Source organism: Podarcis erhardii (assembly GCF_964252035.2).
Source record: "Podarcis erhardii genome assembly, chromosome: 6".
Classification (NCBI taxonomy): Eukaryota; Metazoa; Chordata; class Lepidosauria; order Squamata; family Lacertidae; genus Podarcis; species Podarcis erhardii.
In genome coordinates, this window is record NC_138510.1 from 59,693,978 (window position 1) to 59,708,355 (window position 14,378).

The window sequence follows — 14,378 nt, forward strand, 5'->3', positions numbered from 1 at the left end:
ACATTTTGCTTATCAGTAGATTGCAGATTTGACTACTAACAGCACGGTTGTCATTTCTTTAAAGGTTAGTTGTGAATTCCAAGTTTGAAAGCTTCAGTTTAAGATTGCAGGTAGATGCAAAGTGCAACGTAGTTCAAGATATAGGAACTGATAAGACACTCGGTTATTCAAATACAAAGACTTTAAGATACTACAGAAAATAAGTGCTAACAACACAGAAAGCAAAATGACATTAAAAAACCAAGTGGGAGAGTGCACTTGAATACCATATTTACTTGAATCTAATGCTCACCTTTTTTGGCCAAATTATGTTATGAAAGTTAAGGTGTGCATTAGATTCGATGGCACATTAGACTCGAGTAAATATGGTATATACAGAGGCAGCATAAACAAGATCATTGAGTGAAGATAACATCAAGTGCATCACTGAGTGCAACAGAACCCTGTGTTCATGCCAAGTTTATTCACTTCCAAATTCTAAAGCCCTCTATAAATATGAAGACCTCTCTCTCTCCCTCTTACTGGGAGAAGATGCTTAGCATTAATAAAGTAGGACTGAAGATATTAGGCCTTGTGACAGTTTTAACTATTGATCATACAGAACAAACTTGGACTATTCGCCCTCTAAATATTGTGGCAGCTTCAAGGGAAAAGAACAGGTCCATTCAATTCCTTAATGTAGCAGTAGCCAACATGGTGCCCTCTAGATAATTTAGGCCTCCAAGTTCCATTGGCCTAATGGTAGAGGGTCATTGGAGTTGTAGTCTAAATCATTTGGAGGGCACCATTTTGGCCATCCCTGTCTTAAGTGATAGTCTATCTGAAAAAGCATTAACTGTAGATTTCCCCTACCTGATGAAAGTGTGGGAGAGCCAAAACAGAACACCTGCTCATCCCTCCCTTTAAACTGTCATAATGCTGATATGGAGCCATATAATGTGCAAACATTAAAAAGCAAAGCACAATAGTATAGTTCAAACTGATGGGGAAAGTGGGATAAAGGAACATTTTTAAAGAGACAAAATAGTTATTGAAGAGTCTGACACTCCCTTAGTTGTATACTGCTTAGAAATCTAAAGCCACAAATGACAAAGCAAACATTTCAAATTTACCTCTTCTTTTTAAAAAAAAAAAATAGTAGCTGAGGAAGTGATACTGCACAGACTTCAGGGATGACAGTGGTTTCAGGTGAGGGCAGAAATGGTTTTAGGCTCATGGGAAAGGGACTATTGGATAGCAGCTAGTACATTCAGATATCTGTGGTTGGAAGCACATTCTTAAAAAAGCCTGGAAACCAATGCACATTATGCACTAAAAATAAATCCACCATTTCCATTAATTTGTTTCATATGCTCCATACACAGAAAGATGAGCAATAAATCACATAGTGCTTGAACTGTTTCAAATCACAGTGCAGTGTAATAAAAGAAACATTTTTCATATGGCAGCATTGGAATACATTGAGATGAGATGGGGATGTTCAACACTCACAGGCACTGTAGCATCACAATCTTTCTGACAAAACACAGATGCCAGAATAAAAATAGCCACGGTCACCCTCATAAAACATCTATCAACACCCACAACATGCAGCGTGCAGTTAACGATTAAAGCAATTGTGTTGCCTTAGCATTTTGTCATGGAAAATATATATTTAAAATGATAGGGTTATATGTTCTCTGTATCAATGGGTTGTTAACCCATAGACATCAGCATTGTAATTTAATATTTTCATTAGACCCTTTAACTAATAGGTTTTCCAATTGACCATTATTGTGGCCACAGAGTGGGAAGGCACATCTTAATTTATTGATAGTGCTTAATTCATTCTCTTAAAAAATATGTTGCACTGCTGATGTCATTTCAGTCCTGGATGAACATTGCCTGCCACTTTGCAATTTCTATCAGAAAAAGATAAAATGCACAATATACAAATATCTTAAATGGTAATCATGAATACCAGAAACTGCAGAGCGTTGATATTCTGTAAGAAAAACAACGACTATGAACCTGTTGTTGATAATCTCTCATTTCACAGTTGCTGTAATATATATTTTCCCTAGGGTTGTATTTTTTTATTATTATTATTATTCTGACAACACAAAAGTGCACCACCTAGAAATGGAATTATCAACCAGTGATGCATCAATGGTGTGAGAAATAGTGAAATGAAGGTATGAAATATTCCATATTGTATATGTGGAATATATTATGTTTGTGGCTAGCATCAATGTAAATGAAGGCAGGCAATGGTGAATATGAATAGCTCAAAAGTGACAGAGAGAAAAGGACAGATACCTACCCCAACCTGCGCTATCTAGCTATCGCCCTGTGGACTTACAGTATCACCAATGGGCTCACCAAATGGATCACTGTTGGATGAGGCCTGAGATCCATCAGGCTAGAATACAAGAACATAACACCTTTTTTTCTCAACAACAGAAAGGAAAACAAAGTCAGCAGTTATTTTCATGCAGTGGGTGCATTTTAATATGAATGCCTATTGTGGATGAAAATAATTTAAAAGCCATATACTACAGATGATATTTCCTAGGACCAACTGCTGCCAGCGGGCCAGCCCTGGATAGGATAGTAAACTGATTTGAGCTCACAGAAACAGTCTTTTAGGTAAGTGCATTTTGGCCAAAGCTAACTTTACCTTCAACACTTGGTCAAGAAGCAGACAAATGCCTAGTGCATAGCTTCTGCTTTAAGCCTGCCTAATTAGTGGTTCTAGTTTGTGATGAGCCATTCATTTGAAGCAGTTGCCATGGCCACGTCTGACTATTTTTGCACCGCAACTCAAACCCAGCCAAATATGAGTTTTCAGCAATGTGAGAAGCAATCTGGATCTGTGTATGGTGCCCATATTTGGTTTGTGGTCATCACAAGCAAATTTGGACACCACAGATCTGAGACCAGGTTGCCATTATCAATGTGAGGTCATGCTTCTGCTGTCTCCTTGCAAGTGGGGCAGGCACAGGGTCATGCGTTAGCTATTGTATTCACCACTCGTGCTATTCAACTTAAGCCAAGCCATGTGATTGTACTGACAGCAAAACTTATCCATATTGTCACCTACCCAAGCCACTACACATTGACCTGTGAAGGGTTGTCCATTCCCAGCATTAAGGTGTATACTTACTTTCATTTTCAAATGTCACTGATTCCCCCCTCCCCCTGGGAAATCAAATGTGTTGTGCTATTTTTACAATGTCTGAAGAAATCTGCCACCTCCTCCCCCTGAAAACAATCTGGTCATATAAAGCACATGGATTCCCTCTTCCCTGCCAATCATCCTCCCTGGCTTGCCCTGGAGAAAGCAGAGGGAAGAACTCACTACTCTGTAAGATCCTTCCTAGGTTGAGTTCAGCCTGACGGTGGCAAAACTTGACTCAGACACTGAGTGCCAGGGGCTGCATTTTGAACTCCCCCCCCCATTGCATCACACCAAAGTTTCTGAACTCCTTTGTCTTTCAGCCCCAATATCCTTCTGTGTTTCTAAGGCAGAACTGCAAATTTATATTGGCTACAATGGTGCCATCACACAAAGCTTTGATGGCACACTGCTGCTTCCAGTTCTTGATATCTAATTCACAGTTGCTTCTCCTGAATTCTGTCTCTTTGAAGAGCTGGCAGGAGGAGGTAGATACGGACTAATAAATCATGAGAGAACAATCCAGCAGAAATGTATAACAAGTAGGAACACTCAAATAGACTGCATAAGCTGACATGTAGATAAAAATGTTAAGTTAATCTGTGCAATCTTCCATTTTGACTTACACGTTTTTGCTTCAGCAGTATACGTGCTAGTCTAGCACATATTGGTGCTGATGGAGAAACTGGAAGAGTGAAGTGGGAGCACTGATCAACACTCTGTCCTCTGTAATTTACATTAGTTGTGAGCAGTCAGGAGAAAATTAGAAGAGTTACATTGCATCAAATAGGGAGAAAAATTGAGGGAACATTTGCGTTCATATCCTAACTCTCTATTTTTTGTAGGGCAACCTTCATTGCCCAAAGTCAATGTTAAGTGTCTATAATTGGACTAGGAAACACTCCTCTATTTTCTTCTACATTTCAATTTTGCTGATTGAATAATACCTTTAATGTGATCTACAGCAAATGTTTTAGTACTCATGCAAAGTAGAATTTGACTAGAATTTTCAAAACTGTGAATCATGTACATAGTAACTGAGCAGTTTATGGGTTAATGATTTGGAGTTGCCCCACTTACCGCTTCCTGTTCTTCACTTTTACTTGGACTTTCAAAGCCCTCTTCAAAGAGGTCATCTGCAGCAGGGTCACTGGTATGAGATGCTGAGGATTTGGATGGGGAACTTTGTCTAGGAGCAGGAGTTGGAGCTGAATAAAGACAATAGAGATAATTTGAATTGAAGGGCTGACTGACTCCTAAATATCACCAGAGAACCTGCTGGCAGGTGTCGGGGGGGGGGGGCTATGAGCCTAGTGCCACTGTGTGGTTTGGCAATCCCCCCCAAGATTAACAATAAATGGATCTGAGAAACTTGTTTTAAAAGGCAAAATTGCTCTTAGTAAAGTGTTTGGGAACCATTGAGTTTGACAGTTTTGAAAGATTCAAAATATTTTAATTTTAGTTTGCAAAATTCAGCAACCTCTTATCATTCATATGACAACAATGTCCTGGGTTTACTTTGTTTTTAATTTATGCAGCAGTACCAATGTGTTTATCTTAAAATCTTTAACAAAAATTAGATAAATATAAATAAAAAGATAAATAAATAATAGAAGCTTTCTATCACTGGAAGATGTCCATCTTTTAAAAAACTACAGATGCCTACTGAGTCATTTCTTCTAACTACACTGTGAAACAAATGAAGTATAAAATTAGCAGTAGTCCACTGAAATCACTTGCAATGCAATTGTTGCAGTACCATCAGAAATACACATTAAGCACACTAAAGGAATGTTGCTTCAGTGCAGTGATGATCCATCACCACACCTGCTTAAATCCAATTCCTCCATCCAATTTTATTGCGTGTTTAAGCACAGGAATCATCTCATCAGCAATTCTTAATTTAGGGTTGATTCACACAAAATGTTTTTGCAACAATGTAATCACAATGCTCAAGTAAGGCTGGTAATTATGAATCCAAAATCAGTAAGCCACCATTGCATCAAGCACAGCTTCCATTGGAGGAGGGGGGCAGAAACCCTCACCAAATTTCTGGATTTCCTTAGCTCATGAAGATAGCAAACAGAATCCCAGCTTTGGGAACTTCCAAAGCTGATTGTGCAAGCCAGTTTTTATGCATATTTAAGATGACACTGTCTTTCAACAACTAAATTACACTGTCTTTCAAAAATGAAATTCATTAAAAGTAATGTGTGTAATTAATTACAGACATCCATGAACTCCATGCGATTATTCTCGATTTCATGTCTTCCCAACTTCAAAGACGCCCAATTTATTTAATTTTTAATTACATTCATGGATACTTCTGACAGCTCCATCTCAGAAAAGGGAAACAATGTGCGGAAGGTTGCGGCAGAAAAACGGGGAATACTCACGTGAGTTCGTCGATGGCGTTGTAGAAGTCACAGGAGTCAAATTTAACTGAGAGATGTCAAAGTCATCACAATCATCTGCTTCCTGTGCCATCCCAACTTTGTTAAAGTAACTGGAGAAGGCCTCTGAGGTACAACTGAGGGAAGGCTGATCTGGTTTTCGTGATGGCACTGGCGGAGGCTGAGCCATCTGGAAATCTTTGAACATTTCTTTTCCTGCTTGCTGCCTAGGCCTATCTGTCTGCGGACTGGATCTGGTGGAATCGCTTGTAGGTGGAACGGTAGCAATGGGGGCAACGGTACCTTGAAACATGGCTGCTTGTAAAGGCAATACAGTTTGTGTTGGCATGAAGGCAGCAGGCTGAAACTGACCAGCTACAGATGGCCATGGTTGCTGGGTGGGAGAAAATATCCCAGGTTGTCCCCATGCAATTGACTGTCCTCCCTGCATCACCTGAGCAACTGGAGGCTGAGCACCCATGGCCAGTTGTTGTTGAACAAGAGGTTGTTGTCCCCAGAAGGAGGGCAGGACAGCTCCCATTGCAACATAACCTTCGGGGGAAAGAGAGCGGGGACAATTTCAGAACAGGAAGAATAAATAAAACCCATGGCAGCCAAGGAAGAAAAGTAGGTCAGATATACAAATGAGGAATCACAGGGAGTTTGGGTAACTTCTGTTGCTCCACTGAAAGCGTTGTTGGACAGAGGCATGGGGCAGGTTCAGATGCTGTTACTAGACTACATGCAAAAATAAATCTGTTTTAATGAGATGGCATTTTCCAATAAATAAGAGAAAAAAGGGAATGTTTTCTCTGCCCTTTCTTCTGAACGGAAAGCTTCTATATTAGAGTATTTGTTTTGCTCACTCACCCAGCCTATCACGGACCAGTACTTAGTTGTACCAGTACTTTGCTTCCAGTATTTTTAGCATGACATAAGCTTCCTTTATTCTTGCATTTTCACTAAGTAGGTTAACAAAGGGTATTGTCTTCACCTATTCCATACCGTAGTTTATATCTAAACCCTTTTCTTTCTATGTTGTCCGTTGCCCATTTATTACCCACAAATTTATCAAGCTAATTGCCCAAGGTGCAATTATGTTTCTGAAATGACCATCTGTGTAGACTTCTGATTTCCCCCCCTATTTATACTGGATATTAGCTCCTTACTCACTGGATTTCAGCAGCTGCAGTTATCACACAAGAGCAGAAAAGGTATCTAGATATGGAGAATGTCAATCATATATCTGAGATTTTGAGTAACACGCAGATGGTGGGCAAACTCACACAAACTGTATGCAGAAAGGTGAAAGTAGTATGGAAAAAACATTCACACTCACCCTGCCCCAGTGTATTCATACAACCCTCACCCCCCTCTCCTGGCATCTCTAGTCAAACAGGTATTGCAAGTTTTTGGAGCACTGCAGATAGCCTACAAGACCTATTTGATCTGACTGATTAAAACAGAGCATGCACATCATTTAGAACTGTATTTCTGGCCCTCTGTGAGAGTAAAGGTCAGCAGCCAAGCCCACACTACTGCTTTAGAGGAGTAGGGAACAGCTATATAAAGCAAGACTGCCTCCCCTCCTCACTTGTGTTTTGTCCTTCACCCAGCCACCTGCCCCTTTGGTGCAATGTCAAAACATTCCAGTTGCTAAAGATTTGTGGTGTTTTCCTCAAAAATGGGCCTAGGGCTTAATGGTCTCCTCCTACCTTTGTGAATTTGGTACCAAGGGTAGGTAAATATAATGAATATCCATACACAAGTGCAATGTAGATTATATGAAGAAATGCACAAAAAGCAACAGTGGTGAGTGCTCTGAAGCACTTTTAGAAGATAAAAGGAGTATCATACATAACCATTAAAATCTCAAAACAGGTAGGATTGTTAGGGGTTCTGAATAAATGTCTCATATCCACAAGGATGGTGTGTGTTACACAGGCAGAACTCCCTCAGCACAATGAAGCGACCATGAAGTAGGGAGGTGACTGCTCCTCAGACCATTTGGGACCGGCGGTAATGGGAGGGAGTTTTGTCACCAGCATTTTTAGAACCCATTGCAAAGACTTTAAAGTTATAGTTGATAAAAGTCTTTCCCCTTTAAAAACCTAATCTGGTGTTCCATCTCATTAGCGCTGGGGTCATGGTGCTATGATAGCTCCACCATCTCTATGAAACCCACTCACCCACCCCAATTATTATCATCTGTTCCCACTCTCCATGAAGAACACGTGTAATTGGCCTCATTAACCAACATTAATAGGAAAGAGCAGCCATGTGTGCTTAGCCTTCAAGTTTAGTTTTAGGTTTGGATAAGGTAGGACAGTGTTTGAATGTTCATAGTCCAGGCTGCACTTCAAATGAAAGATGCCACTTCTTTTCTAAGAGATTTTTTAAAAATGTAGCCAAAAGATCCATTAGCTTGCAAAAACATTTTGTATGAAGGCCTAGTTTCAACATTTTACATACATCACTTCTAATTCTTCTGTGTTTCAGTTTCTTTTTTTGTCCATCCAGCACACCTTAACATGGGAAATTTCATTTAGCTTCTTAATTAGTGGCTCCCTCTCCTTAAAAATCATGACCTGGCTGAGTATACTAAAGCAGCATTCAAATGTTATTCCCTTTTCTCATTTTAATGTTTACTCTACCTAGATTTTTGATTATTATTTTTTTGCTATATGGAGATTAAACAAGTTTTGCTGATGAGGCATGTACACAACAATAAGGTAGTCTTTATGTTGCAAAAAACAAAAAAACAAAAAAAACCAACCCTACACATTTATTTTGCTATGGAAAGAAGCAGTTTTCTTGCTTTATGTTTCAAAGCTAGCTGTTAGCATGCCCACAGCTCTGACTAGATAAAGCCAGGCTCATTTTGAATTTTTGTATTAGAGTGTTCCAAAACTTCAACCTATTTTATTTTCTGGACAATGGGATGTGTACGGTAACAAAATAAAAATAACACACAGAAGCGGAAAACGGGATAAGATTCAAACCACACCTGCAACCTGTTAGCAAATTGTTATACAAGTAAATTTGCAAGTATGGAGATATAGCCTAATTTAACATCAAAGGAGCTGCGGGTTGTCCAGTCAGGAATGGCTGGCAGGGTGATGCTGCCCTGTATCTCTTCTGGCCGTGGTGTTGCTACTGCTTACTGGGACAGTGCAGGGCAAAGATCAGGGCTGCACAAGCACATTCAAACTCCTACACTGTCCCAGTAAACAGCAGAAATATCACCAATACAGTGCACCAGCTACAGGCTTCCTAAGTCTGTATGTCTTTACACTCTTCTTCCTAGCAAAATCATGTAATATATGCATGCACATGCATATGCACTTGCTTTGCACAATTTATTCCAATCACAAAGTTTAATTTACTTGAAAGCAGAAACTAGAAATTTAGTGCAGACCACACACAGTTCTGGCTAATTCACACCTAACATTATAGTGGATTTCCAGTATTTTAAAGAGACAAACATACATTTTCCTTCGTGTTATCTCTTCCCGATAAACTACGTAAGCGAAAGAGGATTTAAGCAAAACCAACTGCTCAACAAATTAGAAGTAGTAATGGGGAACAAATGCATTGTCTGTGTATTATTCCAAGCTTCAGAAATGAGGTAAAGCTATCATTGTTTGCATTTTAGACACCGAAGAACAGTGAAAAACATAAAACAAACACCAGTCTTGTTTCTCCTGTGGCTCCCGGAACTCCAAGAAAATCAAAAGAGAAAAGAAAGTGGTCTCAAGGAAAGAGGACTTAAGCAGTTTGAGAAAGAGGTTGCCCAAATGCCTTCAGAAGAATATGGAAGGATTTAGGAGCTGTTCACTGAATGAATCACAGATGGATTGCCAAACTCTTATGGTGTAAACTGTATCTACTGGGTTGGGGGACGTAAATAAGATGCCTGATGGGAGGTGTTCATTTTATCTGTGGATTTTATATCTGTAATGGGTCATTCACTGCAGTCATTGATTAATTAGCAGGTATGCGGGAACTACAACTAACTAAATCTACTAATTCATCAAGGGTCTAGATGTTCTGATGTACAACAGAATAGCTCCCATTAAAAGCCACATATGCTCAGACTGGCCTTTAAGTTCTCAAGTTATATAACATGATGTGAAAAACTCACCTGAGGGTACAGCAGCAGTGCTGTAAGGTACAGAGCTAAATACATCTGCACCAGCAGGAAGTGACTGGGATGAAGATGGGATAAAGGCATCACCTGGAGTTGCAGGGGTCTGTAAAATACGGCAAGATTACAACGTGCTGATTAAACATACATGGGTGGCATCTCAGTTGTGGCTTCTGCTGCCAAAAACTGGCTCTACATCCTTTTTCCTAATTAAAAAAAGCGGCAGAGAGGAAAGCATGGGCTGGTGGGGGGGTTATAAGAGAGGAGATGCAGAAGGGGGAGAGCAGCAGGAAAGTGGGGAAGGGAAAACAGCAGCAACTAGAAAACAGAATGGGAAACTGAATCAGGAGAATCTCTTATGATTTGTAATGTATTAAATAAACCTGAAAGTGTTCTTCCCCAGCTCCTAGGATATATGCAAATTCCTACAGCACCTGTTCTCTCCCACCCCCCATGAAAGGTCTAAGGCTGTGTGATATTAATAGCTTCACAGGGGATCAGTGTAAGCAATTAGTGCAGAAAAAGAAGTAGAAAGGTAATGAGCAATTTTACATAAGGAAAAATTCAAACTGGGTAAAATGATTGCAGACCTTTTTGAAATTCTTTCAGCTTCAGTATGGGGCATTGTTAGTCATGAATATCTAAATGCATTATGCTGCTACAATAAGCCTGCTGAAAGTGGCATGTGAGAAAGCGGCAGGACATTTCTCTCCGGTACTTACAGGGGGAGAGGTTACATCAGGAGGAGTGGACATGTCCCCAAACAGCTCTAGTTGGGTAACAGCCTGCAAAGAATTGCAAAAAGAAAGAAAAAAGATTTAGGCATGTCTCATCTCTTATCCACTGAGCAACACAGAAGCCAGTTTTGTAATGGAAAGCAAGAGTAACTTCTCAAAACAACTTTTTTCTCGCAATTTTTTTTGGGCCAGTCTGTGAGGCAAACCTGAACAAATGTCTGTCATTTCATCAATATCTCATTGGCACTCTAGATATTAAAGGAGTTAAAAAATAAATAAATAAATCCACAGATGGTGTGAAGAGGGAAATCTTTACATAGAACCACCTCCTGATCAGAAGACAGGATCAATTTCTCCCCCTGCCCTTCGTAGAAATTTCCTCCTCATAGAGGAAGAAATTTATCCAAAGGTTGCACTGGCTTCAGTTCCACTACCTTGTCAATGAGTACCCAGACAGTGGCCTTTACAAACCTCCCACAAAGGATGTTATGTCCATATCATCCTCTCACCAAGTGAGCTGTAATCCATCGAATGGAACAGTTCCCACTGTCCTATAGGTATCTTCTACTGACTCCTTCTGTCACTTAAACCATTGTGTTCTAGATACATTTCTTCCCAAGGCAGGCTGTTTAAAGGCACCAACAAGTGTTTTTTTCACTACTAATTTACATCCTTCAGACATTTAACTTGCATCAATCCCAGTTTCTGGAATGAACTGTTGGGACAAATGTGGCAGAACCTGTTTCTGAAAACCTATGAGAAATGAGTTGCATTTGGCAAGGGAGGAAACAATATATATTTTTTGCAGCGTGCCAATAAGGAAGATTGTCCCTGAAGAAGGTATTTTTTGTTTCTGAACAGATTATGCAATAATAAAATATTTTGGTCATTTTGATACATTTTTCTGATTTATTTCTGCATTCGGTCTCTCCATTCCCCCCCCTTTTTTGGGGGGCAGCCTGCCTCCATCATCATAAATACCTGTCCCACTTCAGGCTGCCATCAGCAAATCATGGATGGGTGTGCTGAATATGTATGAAAAAATCCAGGTTGTGGATGCTAAAATCATACTGCTGATAATGCCATATTAAATCTGGGCTCTAGTTGCAATATTTGGACTTTATGGGCATTGGATTTGAACATGGAGGTGCTTTCCAAATAAGACAGCCATTTACGGACACCCAGCAACTCCAGAGGCAGAATCGGCCAGTCTTCTCAAGCCAATCTTATGATTAACCATTAAATAATGTATGCTGTACTACTCTGTTATTTCATTACTGGGACTCTCATGAACTTCACAGAGCCTTACATTCAAATCAGCATTCAGGCAGAGCTTTAGAGGTGTTCAGTGTGCAAGCTAACTATAATGCTCAAGAAATTCCAGTCTCTAACAGTATGCCTTCCAAGCTTGGAACTCTCTTCTGTTTATGAACAAATTCTACAAAAAGGATGTTAACTACCTGAGCTTGAAGGAACTCCAATTAAAAGCCCTCAAAACTGAAAGTGAACTGGATGCTTTTTATAGCACAAAGCCCTTTAAAAAAATGGAATTTGACACCTGCGTTGTCTTAATATGAAGGAAAAGGGATTAGCTATTCCACATGTAAACGCAAGAAAGGCAAGGCAGATTTTCAGATGCTTGCTTTGAAAGCATTTGGTCCTGTAAAATTTAATCATTTAATAAGATATCATTTTAAAGGTTGTGTCCCTTTTGTTGCAAAAAAGGGTGTAAACTAATCCATTCCTTTAAAAGATACTTCCAGAAGGAAATTTATTTCCTAATTATCACTGGTAGATATTATTTTTTAGCCTCTGCAAGACAAAGGGGCTCTGATAAAACTGTGCTTCTTGGTAATCTTTAATTTTATGACAGCTTGGGAGCTAGAGAATTATTTTGGGATGGACAAGTACACCCACCCACCCTACAATCAAGTAGGTTATAAGAAAATGATGGAAGAGAAGCATTGATGGTAAACATTCCCGTTGTATAATGTACATTGGAAATACTTCACAGATTTTGAATTAAGTTATTCCTGGTCATTACAAGAACATCTACCAATAATTTGGAAAGCAAAACAGATTAGGTGAAACTCAGTTTTCTGTGTTTTTGAGTTGCATACTGTTGTCTCAGTGTCCTAGCGTACTCAACTTTCAACTGGGCTTGCGAATAAGGCACAGCATTTGAGACTGTCACTGTAATTGCAAAGTGAATTATTGGACATTCACAGAATGATGCCAGGAAAGAAAGATATGATAAACTGATGAACAATTTGAGGAGGTGCATTAGCATGCAAATAGTGAAGCTGATCAAAATTAATTTGGCTAATATAAATAAATGATCTCCTTAGAAGCTAATAATTTTCTTTGAAAGAGCATATTTGAATTTGATTTACTAGAACATTTTCCGTGATGGCTGCATATTGAAAAAGTGCCTCTACAACTATGGGAATTAGGACAGCTGTTTAGAGGAAGTGTTTTTAAAATAAATGCTTTTAAGTGATCCTGACCAGGCTAACAGGCCCATCTGCTTTCAGAGGCAATTGTGTGGGGGATGTTGCACATATGAACTGGTCAACAGATACCCAAAGCAGCAGGTGCAGATCTACAAACTGACCTTATGACTACATCATCCAGCCTTATCTTTCTTCTTTTATTTTCCCTTGCTCCCCCATCCTATTTTGTGTAATATCTTTTCTGATGAACAGTTCTGGAGAACTTTAAGGCTTGAAACACTTTTCTGTCATTTTGGTTGGTTCTACTAAAGATACTGTTCAACTGTGGATATGGGAGTTAAAATTTCAAAACATTCAAGTGTTTTCTCAAGTCTAGGCTAACCATACCCATTTCTGTGGGTTTTTTTTTTCCTCAGATGACTTCACCTCTGGATGTTCCACCCTCATGGTGCTGCACAAAAATCTGTTTTTTTTATTTGGCAACAGCTTTTTAAATTTTAGTGAGCAGAAACAAAGCGGTGCAAATAAGGTTGCAATACAGCGAAAGGAGCGTAGGAGGATAACTGATTAGCATACAGCCCCATCCCCACCGTGCAGTCATTCATCACAGTGCATAATTTTAGTTTTAGCTGATTCAAGCACTATATATATTTTTTTAATAATATTTCTTAGAAATTTCCAATTACAACAAAATAAAAAGAACAAAACATCCCAATTTAAAATCTTATTTTCAATAACATCTTTCCAGGACTTCCCCTCCCTCCCCCCTCTTGTATTCCAATTTTTACAAATAAATTCAGCAAGTTCTTATCCCAGATTTTGAACTTATTATCATTAGCCCAATTTTAAAAATATTTTTCCATCCCCTAAAATCGACCTGTTCCCTTCCGCGCGTTCCCTCCTTTAATATACAATACAGATTAAAATAATCAAATATAATTAATTAAAATAAAATTATAAAATATAATTAAGATAATCAAATATAATTTTACACCCTTTGGTTTCCAAATTTCCCTCCCCCCTTTCCCGGTTGCGTTCCCAATGTTCTTCAACGTCTGATGTCTTCCTGGAGCTCCCACATCTATCTAGGCCATAGTCCTTTACCAGTCATCTTTAATTTCGAATGTCCAATCTTGGAAGGAGTCTATCTCAAAAAGGCCCATTTCTTCCATCCAGATTTTTATATTTAGGAGTAAAAGCTCCAATTTTATTTCTTTAGACCTTTCAAATCTGGATGTCCCAAATGTTCCCACTTCCAACTTTGTCCAATTCTTGTTGTTCTTGTTGTTCTTGTTGATCTCTCTCCTCCTTTTTTTTTTTTCCCTGCTCTCCTGCACAAATGTTCTAATTCCAAAAGCTTCTAATTCCTCTGCAGAGGCTCTGTTATTCAGGAACAAAACATTATGCCAAGTCCCTTCCATTCTTCAATAGATAAATCTATTGTCTCCTTTAGTGTGTAGACCTCTGTAGACAAAATAGTGTTCCATTTCT

At 39.1% G+C, this 14,378-nt stretch overlaps 1 protein-coding gene across 5 annotated transcripts in view; it reads right to left on the reverse strand.

The window, feature by feature from the left end:
• Positions 1-14,378, reverse strand: part of DAB1 (DAB adaptor protein 1) — a 643,380-nt gene that overhangs the window by 9,973 nt on the left and 619,029 nt on the right. For all 5 annotated transcript variants that reach the window (XM_081867205.1, XM_081867206.1, XM_081867208.1 and 2 more), the window contains 5 exons: positions 10,420-10,482; positions 9,695-9,803; positions 5,554-6,102; positions 4,238-4,365; positions 2,303-2,401 (listed from right to left, as the gene is read on the reverse strand). In XM_081867205.1, the coding sequence (XP_081723331.1) occupies positions 2,318-2,401; positions 4,238-4,365; positions 5,554-6,102; positions 9,695-9,803; positions 10,420-10,482 (933 nt within the window). In that variant the 3' untranslated portion in view covers positions 2,303-2,317. The remainder of the gene's footprint in view (positions 1-2,302; positions 2,402-4,237; positions 4,366-5,553; positions 6,103-9,694; positions 9,804-10,419; positions 10,483-14,378) is intronic.